General features: G+C 39.8%; 1 protein-coding gene and 1 long non-coding RNA gene across 3 annotated transcripts in view; both read right to left on the bottom strand.

The window, feature by feature from the left end:
* Nucleotides 1-3,326: 3,326 nt before the first annotated feature.
* Nucleotides 3,327-11,965, bottom strand: LOC138979648 (uncharacterized). The gene is made up of 2 exons (XR_011460072.1): nucleotides 6,819-11,965; nucleotides 3,327-6,666 (listed from the first exon to the last, which is right to left on the bottom strand). It is a non-coding gene; the product is annotated as an uncharacterized lncRNA (long non-coding RNA).
* A 4,818-nt stretch (nucleotides 11,966-16,783) lies between these two features.
* Nucleotides 16,784-20,558, bottom strand: part of LOC138979640 (sodium-dependent phosphate transporter 1-A-like) — a 40,082-nt gene continuing 36,307 nt past the window's right edge. For both annotated transcript variants that reach the window (XM_070352357.1, XM_070352358.1), the window contains exons 11-14: nucleotides 19,755-19,822; nucleotides 19,284-19,399; nucleotides 18,240-18,425; nucleotides 16,784-17,691 (exon numbers count right to left, since the gene is read on the bottom strand). In XM_070352357.1, coding sequence (XP_070208458.1) covers nucleotides 17,454-17,691; nucleotides 18,240-18,425; nucleotides 19,284-19,399; nucleotides 19,755-19,822 — 608 coding nt within the window. In that variant the 3' untranslated portion in view covers nucleotides 16,784-17,453. The remainder of the gene's footprint in view (nucleotides 17,692-18,239; nucleotides 18,426-19,283; nucleotides 19,400-19,754; nucleotides 19,823-20,558) is intronic.

The raw sequence follows: 20,558 nt of genomic DNA, 5'->3' as shown, positions 1-20,558 counted from the left end.
AACGGATTCTGTTTCTCCTTTTACCCTTGTTAAGTGTTTCTTGTATAGAATATAGTCAATGTTTGTAAAGATTTTAGTATACATGTAAGAAATGTTAAGTCCTTTGTACTGGAAACTTGCATTCTCCCAGTACATTGTACTACGTTGCAAGCCCCTGGAGCAAATTTTTGATTAGTGCTTTTGTGAACAAGAAACAATTGACAAGTGGCTCTATCCCATCTCGCCCCTTTCCCCGTCGCGATATAACCTTCGTGGTTGAAAACGACGTTAAACACCAAATAAAGAAAGAAAGCTTGCCTCGATGTTTTCAAGGAAAAGCAACTCTTCCATGTCCCATGATAAATAACCTGACTGAGTTATTTGCGGAAATCATCTATTGGATCATTTTTAGAGTGGGTGTCAGCAGAGATTGACAGACAGTGGTACCTGCGGTGAGGACACCTCCCGTAAAAGGACACATTGTGAGGTCCCTTTGTCAACGTATACCTGTCAAGACAGGCCACCTGCACTGTAGGGACACTTGGCCGGTCCCAAGGGTGTCCTTTCATCCCAGGTACCACTGTACATTGAATGTCTTTCTGTATCTTTGGTGTAAGAATAGGCTGAAGACACCAACGACATGCAGCTAGCAAGATTCTGCAAAGTGTTAGAATGTCACAATCATCCCGATTCGTGTTGTTTAGTATTTTTACATTGCTGCATTTACTTTATTGCACTGGGTACGTTGGATTCTTGGCGAGTGGGGCTGGTTCGGGGAAGTTTAGTTATTAGTTTGAGTGTACATACTGTGGCTTTTGGAGGAGGGAGGGGGCCCCCTGGGGGGGGGGGGGGATGATGTTGGGGCATTGCATTTAGCTGTTGAACTGACCATGTTTCCATTGTATGAGTTTACAGCTGTCGAGCAAAAATAAATGACTAAAAATACATTTGCTGTTTGAATGAAAAGAAAAATAAACAATAGCTCTCTTGCTCTACCTGACTTGTGTATGATTTTCAATACATGAAACTCAAAGTGTCAAGGACAACATAAAGGAACACAAATCTGTTTGTTGCAAATCAAACTGCAGCATTTATTGAAAATGTCAATTGTCAAAGATTCACTGGCACTGTTTATTAATCCAAGTAACTACTGCAGTCAAAAGTCGAAAAAATAATTCAAAAAGTCGTGGAATGGAGGTGTTAGATGACATGCCAAACATAATTTAAAAGTTTCTGCAAGTTAGGTGAAACTGACAAATATTAACACCGATGTCTAGTTAATTCGTTAAGATATGTCATTAACAGTCAAAATGGTACCGTGGTAAAAGGTTATCGCTAAAAATGTTTAATTTCTACTTTTGAATACAGTATTTTCTGGCCTTCTTCTGAAGAAATTGTACAAAATCAAGGCTTGCGGATAAAAATGTTTTACTTCCGCAGGTTTCAACACAATGGCAGAGATGTGTCTTGCCTGATTTGAAAAAAACCAAAAAACCAAGTGAAAGCACAGCTATGTTATTTGTTAGTTTTTTGAACAATTAATTACATGTACTTATTACTGTATTTTAATGGATAAGTTTTTTTGGTTTTTTTCTTCCAGTGGTTGTTGATTTGCCAGTATTCAATGCATACGTTTTGCAGTATTCATTGTATATATATATGTAATTATTTTGAAAGTAAACCCAATTCATGATATGGTCCAACGATTTAGACTGTAACTTGATTAGCAAACCGAGACAAATCATCAGTAAATAAAGAACACATATCAAGGTTTAGTGCAAGTCAGTGTTTGTTTTTTTGGATCAACTGAAATAGACTGGGTGGCCGAGTGGTAACGCACTTGCGCTCGGAAGCGAGAGGTTGCGAGTTCGACCCTGGGTCAGGGCGTTAGCAATTTTCTCCCCCCTTTCCTAACCTAGGTGGTGGGTTCAAGTGCTAGTCTTTCGGATGAGACGAAAAACCGAGGTCCCTTCGTGTACACTACATTGGGGTGTGCACGTTAAAGATCCCACGATTCATTGACAAAAGGGTCTTTCCTGGCAAAATTGTATAGGCATAGATAAAAATGTCCACCAAAATACCCGTGTGACTTGGAATAATAGGCCGTGAAAAGTAGGATATGCGCCGAAATGGCTGCGATCTGCTGGTCGATGTGAATGCGTGATGTATTGTGTAAAAAAATTCCATCTCACACGGCATAAATAAATCCCTGCACCTTAAATATGTGCGCAATATAAATTGCATTAAAAAAAAAAATAAAAATAATAATCCCTGCGCTTAGAACTGTACCCACGGAATACGCGCGATATAAGCCTCATATTGATTGATTGATTGATTGACAATTTCCAAAACTAACCCCTGTCGGGTTTGTATGGGTTGTGGGTGGGAGACCTTTCTTCCCAAACCTCGTACAAACATTGGAGGGGCCAATCACTAGCGAGGGGAGTGTGGGAAACAGGTGGAAACACACCCCTCACTAGTGATTGGCCCCTCCAATGTTTGTATGAGGTTTTGCAAGAAAAGGTCTCTCTTCTACGACCAATACAACCCGACGGAGGTATTTCTGAAAATCGTCTATCAAGACTCAGTGCACCAGTGTGTGTTTTACATGTACTTGTATGTGTGCATATGAGTGCGTGTGTTTGTATGCATGCTTGTCTTTTCATGTGTGTGCGTGAGTGTTCGTCTGTCTGTGTGTTTTTCTGTGTGTGCGTGAGTGTTCGTCTGTCTGTGTGTTTTTCTGTGTGTGCGTGAGTGTTCGTCTGTCTGTGTGTGTTTTTCTGTGTGTGCGTGAGTGTTCGTCTGTCTGTGTGTTTTTCTGTGTGTGCGTGAGTGTTCATCTGTCTGTGTGTGTTTTGCTGTGTGTGCGTGAGTGTTCGTCTGTCTGTGTGTGTTTTTCTGTGTGTGTGTGAGTGTTCGTCTGTCTGTGTGTGTTTTTCTGTGTGTGTGTGAGTGTTCGTCTATCTGTGTGTGTTTTTCTGTGTGTGCGTGAGTTCGTCTGTCTGTGTGTGTGTTTGTGTGTGCGTGAGTGTTCGTCTGTCTGTGTGTGTGTTTTTCTGTGTGTGCGTGAGTGTTCGTCTGTCTGTGTGTGTGTTTTTCTGTGTGTGCGTGAGTGTTCGTCTATCTGTGTGTGTTTTTCTGTGTGTGCGTGAGTTCGTCTGTCTGTGTGTTTTTCTGTGTGTGCGTGAGTGTTCGTCTGTCTGTGTGTGTTTTTCTGTGTGTGCGTGAGTGTTTGTCTGTGTGTTTTTCTGTGTGTGCGTGAGTGTTCGTCTGTCTGTGTGTGGGCATGCATGCTTGCCAGCAGTTGTTGCATCGTCTGGACAAAGATGAGAGAAAAGACTGAGCAATACTTTTTCAGTGTTTTATTTCAGATAACACCGTTTTCAGCAGCAACCCTATGACAAAGACACACTGACACTATTACACAACTTCACCTAACATAAAACTAAAACACATCAGTTGGGAGTTTTTCGGGGGCTTCTAACTTCACGGAACCATACTAAAACAACAATGCACTAGATTAAAAATAAAAATGCAACATTAAATCGCAAATAAAAAAATAAAAACTAAGATACCTTCACCGACCAACACAAAGCACTGTGCCTCTAATAAGATGAATGAACTGGTTATGTTTAACCTTCGCCCATCCGGGTTATCGACTACACACGGAAGTCATCGTGGAGCCGTGCGGACCCATGCTTCTCATTTCCTTCTTTGAGAAACATGGGTCCGCACGGCCCCACGATGTTTGTAGTCTAAATATGACCTCTTTTTTTTTATAACTTCTCGCTGACATTTTAGGACATAAGAGCTTTTTAGGTGCCTGCGGCATCTTAAAAGCTCATTAAGAAATTCCAACTAGTTTAAGAGATATTTGCAATTAAACACCCTTCTGGGTCCACACGGACCCACGACCACCCTCAAATATGTTTTGTTTCTTTCTTGCCCACTAACCAAATATCGTATCACCTTAATTTAATAAATATCTAAAACTGATTGTTTCTGGAATTAATTTCTGTTTTCATGGGGGAACAAAATGAACCCAATGGGTTGGACTGTTGCTTTACAAACTCCACACTGGTAACAGGTACAGACCCAATCATAATCATTATGGGGAGAATCTTTGTTGACTGAGAACATTATAAGATGTTTGGTGGCTTGTTGACAGACCAGCTTTTTTGTTGGTCCAAGGGGACCATATCGTCTTTTGTTTCATTTTTATCGACCAAGGCCGAAGGCCGCGGTTGATAAATATGAGACAAAAGGCGATATGCTCCCCGAGGACCAACAACAAAATGCTGGTCTGACGACGAGCCACCAAACATCGTTTTTGTCATCATTTTGGTTGTGCAACAAAATGCACAAAAACCCACAGGGAGACGAATTTTTAGAATCCAACTCCGGGCCACAAAGCAACGTCACAGTAGCGCGAGATAACACGTCAAACTTGTATGTGACGTCAAACGTAGCTTGTTGACGCTATTCTTCCAGTCTGAAAATGTACAGAGCTGCGATCATACCTGTGAGTTCAGTAAGTGTTGAGCATATTTCTTTTCTTTTTAAGTGTTAATGACTTTTCGTTGTGGATTTTGCGATTACAGAGATAAGTTGCAAATTGACCATGAGTCGCCGCGGTAATTATCAACATTGATTGGGTCTTTGAGAGTGAATGCTTACAATCGTTGTCCTCGGAAACACAAATCCAAAGCCACGATGGTTCCACACATCAAACAATCAGCCTGATTGGCTTTTACTTTGACAATCCACGTTTCACATGAAAGCTCAACCCATTCACCACCTCGAGTTATTGCATGGGAAACATGAGATTTATTTCCCAGGTGTTTGTGAATGAAAACTCGTGAAAATGATGACAAATTAATTTAACTAGCATATTGTCGCTGTCATTCACAAACCTCGTATCTCAATTTTTGAGGTTTTGGAACTAAAACAATAGTTGGCTCCCTTACTTTTTTTGCCCCTGTGGTGAGAAAAGTTCGTATCTCCAGCTGCTTTTTAAAGTGAGAAAAAGTTCTTGAGAAGAAAACTCATATCTCCATTTGTGTCGAGGGAGCGCCAAAAAGCTCAGTTCGGATGAAACTTACAAGGTCTTCGTGCCACACTTGGACGGAAACTATGTCATAACATGGAATATACATACAGGTTGTTTCTGTTGTATTTTTAACTTACTAGTATCTTTTTCCTCAGAAAAATGAAATATGGCCACTGAAGGTTAGGTGACAAACGGAAAAAAACTTGTATATTCTAATTCTGGATGAATTTGGATAAAACGATCCTTAATTTTGGATGAAAAGCTATCTCTCAATATTTTCTCAGTTGTATCAAATATAATTAACAACTGACATTAACACAAATTTAGACTGCTATTGCACTGTTTTAACGAAACCATAAACCCAGGAATTAAAGGTATATTTGATGCGGTGAATTTTTTTAGACTGCTATTGCACTGTTCTAACGAAACTATAAACCCATGAATTAAAGGTATATTTGATGCGGTGAATTTTTAAAAGTCTTTTTCGATTTTCTCAAAACAGCAAAAATTGAGACACGAGGTTTGTGAATTATTTACAGCGACGATATTGTCTGAGCCCCTCCTCATTGGCAAATGCAAGTTAAGTCTGTCCATAATATGCCCTTCCTGAAAACATCAAGTCAACATAACAATTAAATACCATGCATTGTCAGCAATACAGTGGAACCCCCTTTTAAGCCCCCCCAAATTACCGGCACGGTAGGCCTAGTGGTAAGGAGTCCGCCCCGTGATCGGGAGGTCGTGGGTTCGAACCCCGGCTGGGTCATACCTAAGACTTTAAAATTGGCAATCTAGTGGCTGCTCCGCCTGGCGTCTGGCATTATGGGGTTAGTGCTAGGACTGGTTGGTCCGGTGTCAGAATAATGTGACTGGGTGAGACATGAAGCCTGTGCTGCGACTTCTGTCTTGTGTGTGGCGCACGTTATATGTCAAAGCAGCACCGCCCTGATATGGCCCTTCGTGGTCGGCTGGGCGTTAAGCAAACAAACAAACAAACAAACCAAGCCCCCCCGAATTTCCACCCTTTTACGACCTTATTGTGTTGATAACCTCTGTAAATATGTGAATATCAGACCTGGGAATCCATCCCTGTTTTGCACTTGGAGTATTCTCAAACAAACTTGGTGTATTTTCTCAAAAATGAGCGTGCTCCACACAGCATTTGAACATCCATGATTTAAACATGCTTCACCCGCACCTGTCGGACCGTTTATTACGTTTACCAAAACATTGAAAACAAATGCTTTTTTCAATGTTTTCTGACAAAAACATTAATCACGTGTCAAAATACTGGATCGGTTTCGGGATGTGCTTGTGAAGAAAAGTAGTCTAGGAATTTTTCTCATCGTAATGTTTTTCCACTGACCGTACTGCTCGTATTCTAGACAATAATGCGTACAAAATACGGCGAAATCGTATGGGTTCCCAGGTCTGGAATATACCCCTATTTAAAGACTTTTTTTCAAACCTGATTTTCTCTTTTTTTGTGTTTTTGTGTGTTTTTTTGTGTGTTTTTGTGGTTTTTTTTTTGGGGGGGTAGTAAAAGTGGGTTTCACTTTTCCTTTAATACCAGTTTTAACATTTTCATTTTACAATGAATCAATTCAGAATTGTAACTGAACAACTGGTTTCTATACCTGAGCTAACTTTAACACAGCTTGCTTCAATCATAAGAATCCAGATCAGCAACAGATACATTCTGAGTTTCTATACCTGAGCTAACTTTAACACAGCTTGCTTCAATCATAAGAATCCAGATCAGCAACAGATACATTCTGAGTTTCTATACCTGAGCTAACTTTAACACAGCTTGCTTGAATCATAAGAATCCAGATCAGCAACAGATACATTTTGAGTTTCAAAACTAACGATATATCAACACATTTGTACAGCATTACAAGACTGAAAGTGCAATACATGTACAAATACACACAAAAAGCAGAGATCTGAATAACAAAGGGAAGTAAGAGCTCTAAACACATACATGTGTAATGGAGTAAGTGAGAGTTATCCGGAACCATTCTCCTGGCACCCGAGAGAATAACAAGCACTGAAATGAACAAGCAACTTTCATCCTCAAAACAAACAAAAAAAGCAGATATGCAGATTTAGCTACATGTATAATATATTCACAAGCGTTTATAAAACAGCATAATCTCAAATGTCCTTTCTTTCTTTTCTTTCTTTCTTTATTTGGTGTTTAACGTCGTTTTCAACCACGAAGGGTTATATCGCGACGGGGAAAGGGGGGAGATGGGATAGAGCCACTTGTCAATTGTTTCTTGTTCACAAAAGCACTAATCAAAAATTTGCTCAAATGTCTTGAAGCTTTCAAAAGAAGCATGTATCAATAGACAAATTCAGGAAATAACTCGGGTTTGTATGTGAATGTGAATGAAAAATATGAGGCACGCTTTCCCGCCTGACTTTATTAGCCAATCACTAGCGAGCGGCCACCATTGAACGAAGACCACGTGTAGGAAACACACCCCTCGCTTGTGATTGGCCTGTAATTTCACATGGGAAAGCCTAGTACCTCATATTTTCAAAAAGTATACACTCTTTTGCAACCCATACCCATACATACCCGACAGTTATTTTAATGAACATCTTCCATTCATTCAAAAATTCTCTATGTTGACCCTTAGTTTAACTTTTTCACAGATATTTCATTGAATAAAAAAAATCAAAAGAAGAGATTTTTTTCCAATTTGTTCAAAATAGAACATGGCACTTTTAATAATAATAATAATAATAATAATAATAATAATAATAATAAATAACTTTTCTATAGCGCGAGTCCCATCAATTGGCTCCAGGCGCTTTACAAATTCATTATAGAATAAACTAGCACAAATCAACAAGCATACAAAGCATACATTTAACTGAGACATAACACCAAGAACTGGAATTCTACTTTTCTTGTTTCCTTTTTTCAGAATAACTATCCAATTTTATGGCACAAATCAGCTCTCTAGACAAAACCCTATTTTCATCTTCAAAATAAAAATAATATAGATCTTCAGAAGCAAACTAAAACACTTATGCAAAGAAACACAAAATACCAGAACTTGACTTTCATAATGATTAATCACATAACAACTGAAACACATTTGCACAGGAACACAAAATACAAGCATTCACGTCACCTTATTTTCATTGTTGCAAAATGGTAATGACAGTTAACAAAATCAAAAACAAAACAAAAGCTCAAACAACGAAACACACCAAACAAAATGCAATACACTCTAGCCCATTCTTCTGTGAACATACAGCATATTTTAGTCTATTGCCTATTCATAGGACTGTTTAAGTGACATGAATAAAATATTTATTTGCAGATTCAAACTACAGACCTGTGCACACTCAAAACGCTCATCAGTAGTAAACAAACCAAATTTCAGTAGTTTTTAACATGTTTCAGTAGTAAGCTCAGCTGTAACAACAGTTCAAGACATAATTCTGCTCACAAAGCACACAAACTGAAACACTGTTGTGCCGTTTTCTTCTTCTTTGGTGACAGAGCTGGTGTCTCCTCTTCACTATCTGAATCTCGCACTCTTTTTTTTCTTTTCCATGTTTCACTTCAATCACAAGTTGCCATGCAGACGCTGGACGAACTAAGTCTGAGAACAAAGACTCAATGCTGAGAACACGCGTGTTTCCGGTAAATCGGAAAACGTCTTTTCAGCGCAACGGCTAACTAATTGGTCAAAACATCTTAAAACAGAAAAAAAAGTACAATTTGTTTTGTTTTGAGTAACACATCGGAAGTTTGGATTTTTAATTAAAAATCCGTCGCACCGTATTCTGCATATAAAAATCGGAGAAATTACGGAGAAACCGTAGATGTGCACAGGTCTGAAACTATCACCAGTACCATTCCATTCCATGCATCTTATTTGATGATAGTAGCAACATTCCCTCTCTCACACACAGGTCGACACCGACGGGCCATTGCAATTTTGTCTGCAGGTATTTTTTTCAATCATAATTTAACACACATGTTTAAAAATAATGCAAGAACTTCAAGATATACGCGCTATACAATTTGTATCAGAACAGTGGAAACCCCCCGCCCCCTCCAAAAGCAGTGTACGGCTGCCTGAATGGCAGGGTAAAAACGGCCATGCATAGACACTTTCAAGATTGTCGAAGTTTTAGCCCATGAACAAAGAATCAAAAGCTGTAATGCCAACCGAAATGATTTTCATAAGAGGAAGCACTCAGCAAAATCAAACAAATATATTCAGTTAACACTGCGGGTATTTCGAAAATGCCCGAGAAATATAAATGATTTAATTTAATACTACATTCAAATTTAATACAGTTACATGATTTATGTCATTATGGGACTTTTTTCATGAAATAACGAAGCTCCTGTTTTTTCACTTGTTATCTAGGGACTGAGCATTGTCTTAAAGAATTAGTCTTCAGACTGTTATAAATAGGCACAGGAGCTTGTATCCAATCGCCAGTCGATCATTATTTACTCCTCATTCCATTTATTTACTCCTTACTTCCATACCCTTACTACTACTATTTAATAAATAATAGTAGTAAGGGTAAGCATGCAGCAGTAAATAATAAGCATGCAGGAGTAAATAATTATCGACCGGTGGTTGGATACAAGCTCCTGTGTAAATAGGGACTTACATCAATGTCAAGGATGTGAAATACTAAACACCTGTGAAAACATTTGGTGTACAAAAAAAGTGACATTTCATTCTAGTGTACATTACATACATACATAGCCACACATGCACACCACATTGTTTTTATATACATATTTACATTTCCCTAATATGTACAAAAATACATAGACCGTTCAAAAAAACACAGCCAAAACTGCAAACAGGAATGAAGCCACGAGTTGTTGGGTGGGGGGGTGGGGGGGTGGGGTTTATACATTAGCAGTAAAATGTCCAATTTCCTGTCTGTCAAGAAGACTACACAGTGGAATCATACACCCCCCCCCCCCCCCCCAATTTAAGACTCCCTTCTTTCTCAGATGTTATGTTCATTGCCTCTGTAAATTTGGGTGTGTAAAGGGGGGGTTCCAGTCTCTACATGTATACGCATTTCCCAGCTTAGAAGAAAAATCGAGCGCAAGGGAAAATACAAATTCAAATGCATAATCCATTCCAATAATTACTGTGCAGATATCTTGCAAGCCATTCTGCAATCTGATATTTGCTTATCAGTTTGTTTGTTTATTTGTTGCTTAACGTCCAGCCGACTACGCAGAGCCATATCAGGACGAGGAAGGGGGGGATGAAGGGGGCCACTTGTCAAGCGATTCCTGTTTACAAATGCACTAACCCATTACTTGTGTCCCAGCAGGCTTTAGTAAAACTAAATTAATACCTACTGGAAGATTACCAGTTTCCAGTATGTTAAAATAGGCTTAACCTATCTACTGCTGGACTTACATCAGAACACTAACAGATTAAACTATACATGAATCGCGAGACAAGCGGCAAGAGAAGAGATTTTTGGAAAAAATACAGGTGAATGAGCAAGAAGGCAGAAAAAAGAAAAGAATTCATGAAGAAATAGAGAGCATGACAGGAAAGAGGAACCAAAAATCTACCTAACAGCAAACTAGAAAGCTCCTGCGGTTCCAAAAACAGGAGGGGCCTTTAATTTCATAACCGCAGTGCCCCACTGCGGGACTCAGATGTTATGTTCATTGCCTCTGTAAATTTGGGTGTGTAAAGGGGGGGTTCCAGTCTCTACATGTATACGCATTTCCCAGCTTAGAAGAAAAATCGAGCGCAAGGGAAAATACAAATTCAAATGCATAATCCATTCCAATAATTACTGTGCAGATATCTTGCAAGCCATTCTGCAATCTGATATTTGCTTATCAGTATGAATCGTGGATTCAACAGAGCATAGTTTACTGTGGTTCACGCTATATAAGCTGTCATTATTAGTATTATCATATTATTATATTATCAACTGCTAAGGACAGACGAATTTCTACCAACATGCGCAAGACATAATTTGCCATCGTTCTGCTATTGTTTGGTGAAGAAATTTTCTAAATCTCTCTTTGCAGTCAAAAATTAGATCAAAAAGAAAATAGGGCGCTTTTTTTTGACCACCCTGTAAATCACACAATATGCCAGACTTCAGACTAATTTGGTAGGCAACCAATATATATTTCTTTAATATAAAGAATAATAAATCTGAAGAAATTAAATGCGAGCGTACATACTCACTGTAACACAGATTGGAGTGAGAAAAAACAAAACCATTTTGTGAAACTTAATTCATCTTCAAAGATTATATCTAACAACAAATCTTTTTTTTTTTTTTTTCCCCCCATGAAGGCACTTGAACGTCTAATGTGAGTACACAATAAACAATGGTTTGGCATGAAGTTTAAAACATGTAGTTTCAAAAATGTTAGAAAAATCGTGGGGTGCTATTAAATATATAAATTTATTGGTAACAGTAAAAGCAGCAACTTACTTATTTCAAAAAAGAAAGACCAAGGGTTGATAACATTGTATACAATTCTATGTTGTTGTAAGCATGAAACTGCTAACTGCATTTCGTAGCATTTCAATGTCAATAAACAGATTCATATTATGGCTGTGTTTTGAATCAGAATGTCGTGACCAGCAGATCTGTACATTTGTACTAGCTTTCAGCACATCTCAACATCGTCTATTTACAAGGAAGAATTTCTTTCTTTATTTGGTGTTTAACGTCGTTTTCAACCGTTCAAGGTTTTATCGCGACGGGGAAGGGGGGGGGGGATGGGATAGAGCCACTTGTTAATTGTTTTTGAGTCACTTGAGAAAAAGTGACTCTATGTAATCGGTCAGTGTTAGTCTGTCCGGACGGCCGGCCGTAGACACCACCTTAACGTTGGACTTTTCTCGGAAACTATCAAAGCGATCGGGCTCATATTTTGTTTAGTCGTGACCTCCAATGACCTCTACACTTTAACGATGGTTTCGTTGACCTTTGACCTTTTTCAAGGTCACAGGTCAGCGTCAAAGGAAAAATTAGACATTTTATATCTTTGACAAAGTTCATCGGATGTGATTGAAACTTTGTAGGATTATTCTTTACATCAAAGTATTTACATCTGTAGCCTTTTACGAACGTTATCAGAAAAACAAGGGAGATAACTAGCCTTTTCTGTTCGGCAACACACAACTTAACGTTGGGCTTTTCTCGGAAACTATAAAAGTGACCGGGCTCAAATTTTATGTGAACGTGACTCATTGTGTTGTGAATAGCAATTTCTTCCTGTCCATCTGATGCCTCATATAATATTCAGAACTGCGAAAGTGACTCGATCGAGCGTTTGCTCTTCTTGTTTGTTCACAAAAGCACTAATCAAAAAATTGCTCCAGGGGCTTGCAACGTAGTACAATATATTACCTTACTGGGAGAATGCAAGTTTCTTACATACTGCAAGACTAAAATCTTTACAAACATTGACTATATTCTATACAAGAAACACTTAATTAACAAGGGTAAAAGGAGAAACAGAATCCGTTAGTCGCCTCTTACGACATGCTGGGGAGCATCGGGTAAATTCTTCCCCCTAACCCGCGGGGGGTCTCCTTTTGACTAATTATTCCGTTCTTCAGACTATAATCTTGAGGACGTCTTAGATATATATATATATTTTTTTTCATCAGACCAGTTTGTCACTCCTTAATTCAATTTTTTTGTTTGTTTGCTTAACGCCCAGCCGACCACGAAGGGCCATATCAGGGTGGTGCTGCTTTGACATTTAACGTGCGCCACACACAAGACAGAAGTTGCAGCACAGGCTTCATGTCTCACCCAGTCACATTATTCTGACACCGGACCAACCAGTCCTAGCACTAACCCCATAATGCCGGACGCCAGGCGGAGCAGCCACTAGATTTCCAATTTTAAAGTCTTAGGTATGACCCAGCCGGGGTTCGAACCCACGATCTCCCAATCACGGGGCGGACGCCTTACCACTAGGCCAACCGTGCCGGCCTTAATTCAATGATTATTCTGTTCTTCAGACGGTAATCTTGACGTCTTGACTCGGGTGAAACTTGTGACAGATTTCTTCATCAGACTAGTTTCTTAATCCTAATAACTGATTATTCCATTTTCAGGCATGGGAATTGTCTGCCAAAAGGCAAATTTCTGCCGAATTATTTTTTTGTTCCGCGAAAAAGCAAGTGTCAGCCGAAAACATGAATGGGGGAGGCAAAAATGGTTCCAAAAACTGAATTTAATGGCAAACTTGGAGCTCAGATGACAGCAAATTGCACCATTTCGGTACTTTGAAGAACACAAATTACGGGGGATCCCAATAGTAAGGCTAGGCACTTCGCGCCGTCAACTTTGCGATTACACGTACTTAACAATTTTCTGCCTTTTTTACTTTTTTTAATTCCCATGCCTTATTATTCAGACTGTAATCTTGAGAACAGCTTTGTGGTCAAACATGACTTAGACTAGTTTAGCCTTTTCAAAAACTTGAACAAAAATGACACTCCGTGTATATACATAGTAGTTCCACTAGGGAAGCTTTTCTTTTGGTCTCTGTGTATTTTGGCGGCAATAACAGAACTACACAAATTGTTAAATGCAAGGAAAATTGTTTTGATTAGGGAACAGATCAATACATACACCTACCTAAAAAATGTAGGTTCACCTTCTGCTCAGACTGACTGGAATACTTGTACATGAAACCTAACATGTAGCCCACTTCAAAAGAAGAAGTCTGCAAAACTTTAAATCCGCTCTACAATAAACCATCACAAATATATTTAAATTCAAACTAGCTCTAGCCATTGTACATTATACATGTATATTGCAAAATAATTTGACGTTCTTTTATAATTGTGTGATATCTGCTTGAAATAGTCAGTTATACCTCATACACTTGGTATATAATTCATTCTGTAAAACACAAAATGTGTTAAATTGCAAACTTTGTATACATGCAAAGAATCTGTTATGCAGTTATATAGCTATTCTGATGAACACGTGGGGGAATTCGGGGGCTGTGATTGGATGGTCTCTTCCGATCATCAAAGCATAATGCTACGGAAGTCAGCCATTTTACTCAATATCCAAAAGCATATTGTCGTAAACAAAGACGCATGGTTCCGGTTTCTTCCACGTGTATAAAGTACACGCATACCTCGCCAGGTTTGTTTCTGTGACTAGTCGACAGACGATGCCATTTGCTTTGTGTGTGTTTTTGTTGTTGCTTACTGTACATGACATACATTACGTGTAAAATCCAGTTCTTTAACAGGCAACAAACCTTGCACATTTCCAGAAGCTGCAATCTGAAGCGACCTATCTCTGATTCTAGCAGACGATCTGATCATCTCTCCAATGTTTAACACAAAATCAGCAAACTCTCCTGTCACATAGAACGTCCATTGTATAGTGCAATGTTGAAATGAAGTTACCGGTCTGAAACATTTAGTTGTTTCTTTTGAGACAATCCTTGTTCTCTTATCATCTACAGATTTACCGCAGTCTTCACCACGCGAATTCCCAACAGAAGTCAGACTTTCGAACATACAATATACGTAGGCAAGCATGATACGTCATGACGTCATATGATTCCAAGCATATTGACGTAATGCTAAACATCCGGTTATCTCAAGTTTTCTCCGTAATACATGTCCGTGGGTTTTTCAATGTTCGGTTATTTCCGTGGCTTCATGCGGAAAGGGAACCGTCGTCTGCAATCAACGACATGGACCATTCTGGTACTTGTTGCTGACAAAAACATGATTTTAACACAGAATTTAATGTCAGAATAGCTATATAAACGCTATTGTGTTTTCATCGTAGCAATAGGGTCCAATATTTAGACTCTGACAAGTATAATGCGACTCGTCTTCGACTCGTCGGCATTATACTTGTCTCGTCTAAATATCGGGCCCTATTGCTACGCTGAAAACACAATAGCTGTTAATCATTCATCACAATTTACAACTACTTCACACAAAAAAAAATATTGCCCTGTTTTTATATTCAACAAAATGTAAATGTAAATGTCTAATTATGCACACAAACACTAGCGCAATAAATCAAATAATAAATGCATTTTCAACAGACCAGTATACAGAGACAAAAAAGCCTTTAGCAAACCAGCAAACCTTTACACACTAACTTTGCCCTATTCGTACACAATTTCCTTATCGCAACAGGAGCACAAATTCAAGAAATAAAATGGAGCCTCCCTTTCAAGAACTCCAAAAATCGGAGAAAATGAAGGCTGATAAAGGAGGATGTCTATAATACGGATGGACGTTAATTTAGAGACTTTATCAACAGAAAGTCTGAAAAAACAAGGTCTTAAAAGTCTCCGACCTGCCACCAACACGAATAAAGCCTCAAATGTCGTTTTTGAAAATGTAAACGTAGCAAATTGTGTTTAAAGTGTAGCATTTTCTAAAATGTATTCCCACAGCCGCATTTATGCCACCTTGCATAAGAATAAATGTTTCAAATAAAGTTTCACAAGAATGCAGGACCATAAAACGCTAATTACTAAGTATCTGCAGTGTCACTGTTCAGTGTAGACAATGTTTTGTGATCGCTTCACAGAGTAAAAAGCAGAATTGAGTACAGTGGTACCTGTGATGAAAGGACACCCTTGGGACCATCAAAATGTGTCCCTACATTGCAGGTGGCCTGTCATGACAGGTATACTTTGGTAGAGATAATAGACAGAGATCTCAGAATGTGTCCTTTTAAGGGAGGTGTCCTCTCATCAGAGGGGCCACTCATTGCAGGTACCCCTGTACCAGGACTCACAAAAAAGAAGGAACTGTTGCATGCTTGTGATCATCCGTTTAAGCGCAACAATCTTTAGCTTGGCGTAGCAATTGCTCTTAAAGCATAGCATGCTACGCAGTTGGCAGCTCTGTCAGACTCAGACCCTGTTTTTTCAGATTCTCAGTTCATAACCTCTGTCAATTTACCCCCATTTTAAGACTGCCTCCTTTTTAAGACCCAATTTTCTCAGATTTGTCACGGTCTTAAAAGGGGGGTCCACTAAAACCCAACAGCCAAGAACAGGACCGATGTGCACAAGAAAGTTAACAACTGGGTGGGAGTAAGCTTCAGGGTCTGATTGGTTGGAATCATGCACTAACAAACCTAATTTTCAGCTCAACTGGTTGAAATCACAAACAAACCTAATTTTCAACCAGATTGGTTGGAACCACAAACCAAACTCATTTTCAACAACTCCATCAGGCTGGCTCCCACCCGTCTAGTTACTTTCTCATACACTTCATCCCAGGGCTAAGTGAGTCAGGGCGAAACAATCTTTGGTAAATGCACACAGGGGACATAACTCTTGACTGTTATTCACACAACCGTTGAATGGTTCTAAACTCTAAATCACTGTGCACTTTCAGTCACTTAATTACAACTAAGGTGTTCTTACTGGAATGATCGAATTCTAAACTGAAGTTATATTGGAAGAACCTGGGGTGTGGGTGAGAGGGGAGGTGGTGTTTTCCCAAGTCTGTGGGGATTGGGAGGGGAGGGTGGAGGGGGGGGGGGGGGGGGGGATTGAGCGGGGCTGGAGGGAGAAAGGGGGTAATATACTTCAGGAAATAGGTGGAGGTTTGAGGTGAGGAATGTTGGTTACTTCTGCTTTCAGATACAATAGACAAATTCCCAAAATAACTCTGTTGGGTTTGTCTGGGTTGTGAAAGAGTGAATAACCCCCCCACCCCCCCCCCCCCCCGCCAAAACCTCTGACACAACATTGGAGGGGCCAATCACTAGCGAGAGGTGTGTCGAAAACACGTGCTCATGTGCTCTTCCACAATCCATACAAACCTGACAGAGTTATTTCCGAAAATCGTCACGCACTGGTTTTACTGGCCACTGTTTTGCTAGTTCTAAGATTGTCATCACACACAATATTATAACCATGCATTATCCAAGCCATTGCCAACACACACACAGTTTTGTTGGGAGAGGGGGGACAGTTTAAATATTGTGTATTTTATAATATTTTCTTTTCTTAAGTTAATCTATTTTTTTTCTTCTTACATTTTAAAATCAGTGTAATCTGAAAATATTTCAAATGTGAGCATTTTGATATGCACGAATACATAATTTTATATTATCATAAGATTATCCCAAGAATAAAAATCAAACCAGATCAGAATGTACATTTTCAGGTAATAGGTTCAGCAGTTTGTCTTGATTTCCTTTAAGACTTGTTATTTACACAATTTCATTGTACCAATCGTCAACCATAAAACAATTATCAACAGACAGAGCCGTCCAATTCTTTTCCTTTTTTAATCTTTATTTATTTATTTATTTTTTTTAAGGATACATGTACGTACTTTGGTGCTTAGTTTCAATTTCAAGCAACCCCTCCCATCCCCAATCCCACCCCTCCCAACATTCATCATCATCAAAGCGCGTACTTAAAAATGGCCATGAGCACCGCGCTAAACGCCCCTGACGCCGGCAGTGTGACGATCCAGGCGATGAAAATGTTCCGGAACAGCGACCAATCCACGTTGGAGCGTGAACGAACCCGTCCGACCGTGACGATGGAGCCGACTTTGCAATGCGTGGTCGAGATGGGAATGCCGAGCTTGGAAGCGACGAGAACTGTTATTGCCGCGCCGATCTCTATACAGAACCCGCTGAGGACAGACAAAAAATATTGGTTGATTATTCACACCTGTCAACCCTTGCGAGTGTAGTAGCAGTTTAGAATTTGTTGGGTAATTTTCAGCTTAGCAAATGCAGTTTTAGTGTAGCACTGTCTAAAATGTATTCCCACATCCACATTTATGCCATCTTGCACAAGAATAAACACGAGTTTCATGAGAATGCAGGAACAAACAAAAATGTCCATTAGGGAATATCTGCAGTGCTACTTTTCAGTGTAGATGATATTTTATGACCCATTTTGTGATCGCTTCACGGAGTGGAAAGCCGAAATGAGTTCCAGGACTCACAGAATAAGAAGGAACTGTTGCATGCTTGTGATCATCTGTTTTAAGCATAGCAATCATTAGCTTGACGTAGCAATTGCTCTTAAAATGTAGCATGCTACGCTGAACGCAGTTGGCAGCTCTGGAAATGCTCAAACCTCCATAGAATAGCACAATTTATCTTGTTTTTAACAAATTTACTAACAACTTTCTATAATTTATTTACATTCATTATTTTCCACCCCAGCACTCACCTGGAAGGTGTGATTTTGGACAAGTCCTCCCCCATGGTTTTGATGACGCGCCGACCCCATACGCACAGTCCCACCGAGATGCCCACCCCTCCGTAGAACAGAACCCAGATCGGGGTGGGCGCCTTCTGTGCCACGCTCTGCTCGTGAGCGATCATCCACACCGCCACCAGGGGGGCTATGGCGTTACTGAAAACAGAAGGGAGAACACTCTTGATGTACATGCATGTTAATCACCCGTTATAAACTAACTGTCTGCATTCGACCATGATCAGTTGGCTGGCTATGGCATTACTGCAAACAAAAGGGAGAATACTCTGGATGTACAGCAGTACCTGCGATGTGAGGACCCTCCCATGAGAGGACACCTCTTGTCCCTTTTTATATTATCTTTACCAAAGTATACCTGTCATGAAAGGCCACCTGCAACGTAGGGACACTTTTGGCTGGTCCCAAGGGCGTCCTTTCATCACAGGTACCACTGTACATGATGCATGGTTAAACGCCCATTACACACTCTTTGTCTATGTGCATTCAACCATGATCAGTTGGCTTCTGCGCTTTACTGTTTTCATGAGAGGCCAAGAAATAAACATGGATGTTTCAGATCCCCTGACCAACCCTATGTTACCCCTAGACCTCACCCCCCCCCCCCCCCCCCCCGATTTTTTTTTTAATGACAAAATGTTGTTAGATTTTGCAGTCTTTACAAGAAAAGTCCCTTTTCTCCTATATATACAGGATACAGCTCGCAAGATTTTAGCCAATAAAAAGCCAAATGTGTGCATGTAAATTAAATCAAACTCTGATAAAAAAAAAAAAAACCAGTAACTGACCAACTAACCCCAGCCTTTTCGCCTGGTCATTGGAAACAAATTTCTTTTTTTTTTTTTTACCAAAGGACTAAAATACACCAGACAATACAAAGCTACAGAATCTCGTTTGGCCTCAAATTGAGTGCACAGAATTTTACTGCAGTACGTGTGGATTCAGAACTATGTGACTTTACAGGCTAGAACCGGCTGGAAGTAGCAAGGTGCCACCTACCTGACGTCATTGCCGCCGTGAGCAAAAGAGCCAAAGATGGCTGTGAGAATCTGTAGAAAGGAGAAGAGCTGCTTGGTCTCTGGCTTGTCCTCAATCTCATCCCTCCCTTTCTGCATCTGAAACAAAGACTCAAAAGTCAGTTTTCATTTAATTTCATATTTTCCCAGCGCTGGGAAATTCAGGTCGCTTTCTCCCAGTAGAATGATAGCAGCAATAGAGTCGCACTTCCCAGGTATGTGCGTGTTTTGGTGTAATCAGACACCTGCCCTTACGTCAGAATGATCGAGGTCTTTTACGATCCACTGTGGTGTAAATTGGGGGTCTTAAAAAGGGGGGGGGGTAGAAAAAGAGAGAGAGAGAGAGAGAGGGGGTAGAGAGAGAGAGAGAGAGAGAGAGAGAGAGAGAGAGAGAGAGAGAGAGAGAGAGAGAGAGAGAGAGAGAGAGAGAGAGAGACAAATTTAAAATTCTCACATCCATCTCCACTTTCTTGTCGTCCTTTTCATCAAGTTCCTTTTCTCCCAGCAGAGTTTCTCTTCCTTCTGCAACAGGCCACAAGAATAGCGTCATAACAACAACCACTGAATGTCAAAATCTTAAACAAATGCATGAGGCAGAGCGTTATTTTAAGATGTGAGAAACTTTTAAGCAAGCTTGTTCATGTCAAACCCCCCGCGGGTTAGGGGGAAGAATTGACCCGATGCTCCCCAGCATGTCGTAAGAGGCGACTAACGGATTCTGTTTCTCCTTTTACCCTTGTTAAGTGTTTCTTGTATAGAATATAGTCAATGTTTGTAGAGATTTTAGTCAAGCAGTATGTAAGAAATGTTAAGTCCTTTGTACTGGAAACTTGCATTCTCCCAGTAAGGTAATATATTGTACTACGTTGCAAGCCCCTGGAGCAAATTTTTGATTAGTGCTTTTGTGAACAAGAAACAATTGACAAGTGGCTCTATCCCATCTCCCCCCTTTCCCCGTCGCGATATAACCTTGAATGGTTGAAAACGACGTTAAACACCAAATAAAGAAAGAAAGAAAGATGTAAGAAATGTTAAGTCCTTTGTACTGGAAACTTGCATTCTCCCAGTAAGGTAATATATTGTACTACGTTGCAAGCCCCTGGAGCAAATTTTTGATTAGTGCTTTTGTGAACAAGAAACAATTGACAAGTGGCTCTATCCCATCCCCCCCCCTTTCCCCGTCGCGATATAACCTTGAATGGTTGAAAACGACGTTAAACACCAAATAAAGAAAGATGTTCATGTCAAGATTTGTTAT

The sequence above is a fragment of the Littorina saxatilis genome, linkage group LG11 (genome assembly GCF_037325665.1).
Source record: "Littorina saxatilis isolate snail1 linkage group LG11, US_GU_Lsax_2.0, whole genome shotgun sequence".
NCBI lineage: Eukaryota > Metazoa > Mollusca > Gastropoda > Littorinimorpha > Littorinidae > Littorina > Littorina saxatilis.
This window is presented reverse-complemented; position numbering and strand designations above follow the sequence as displayed.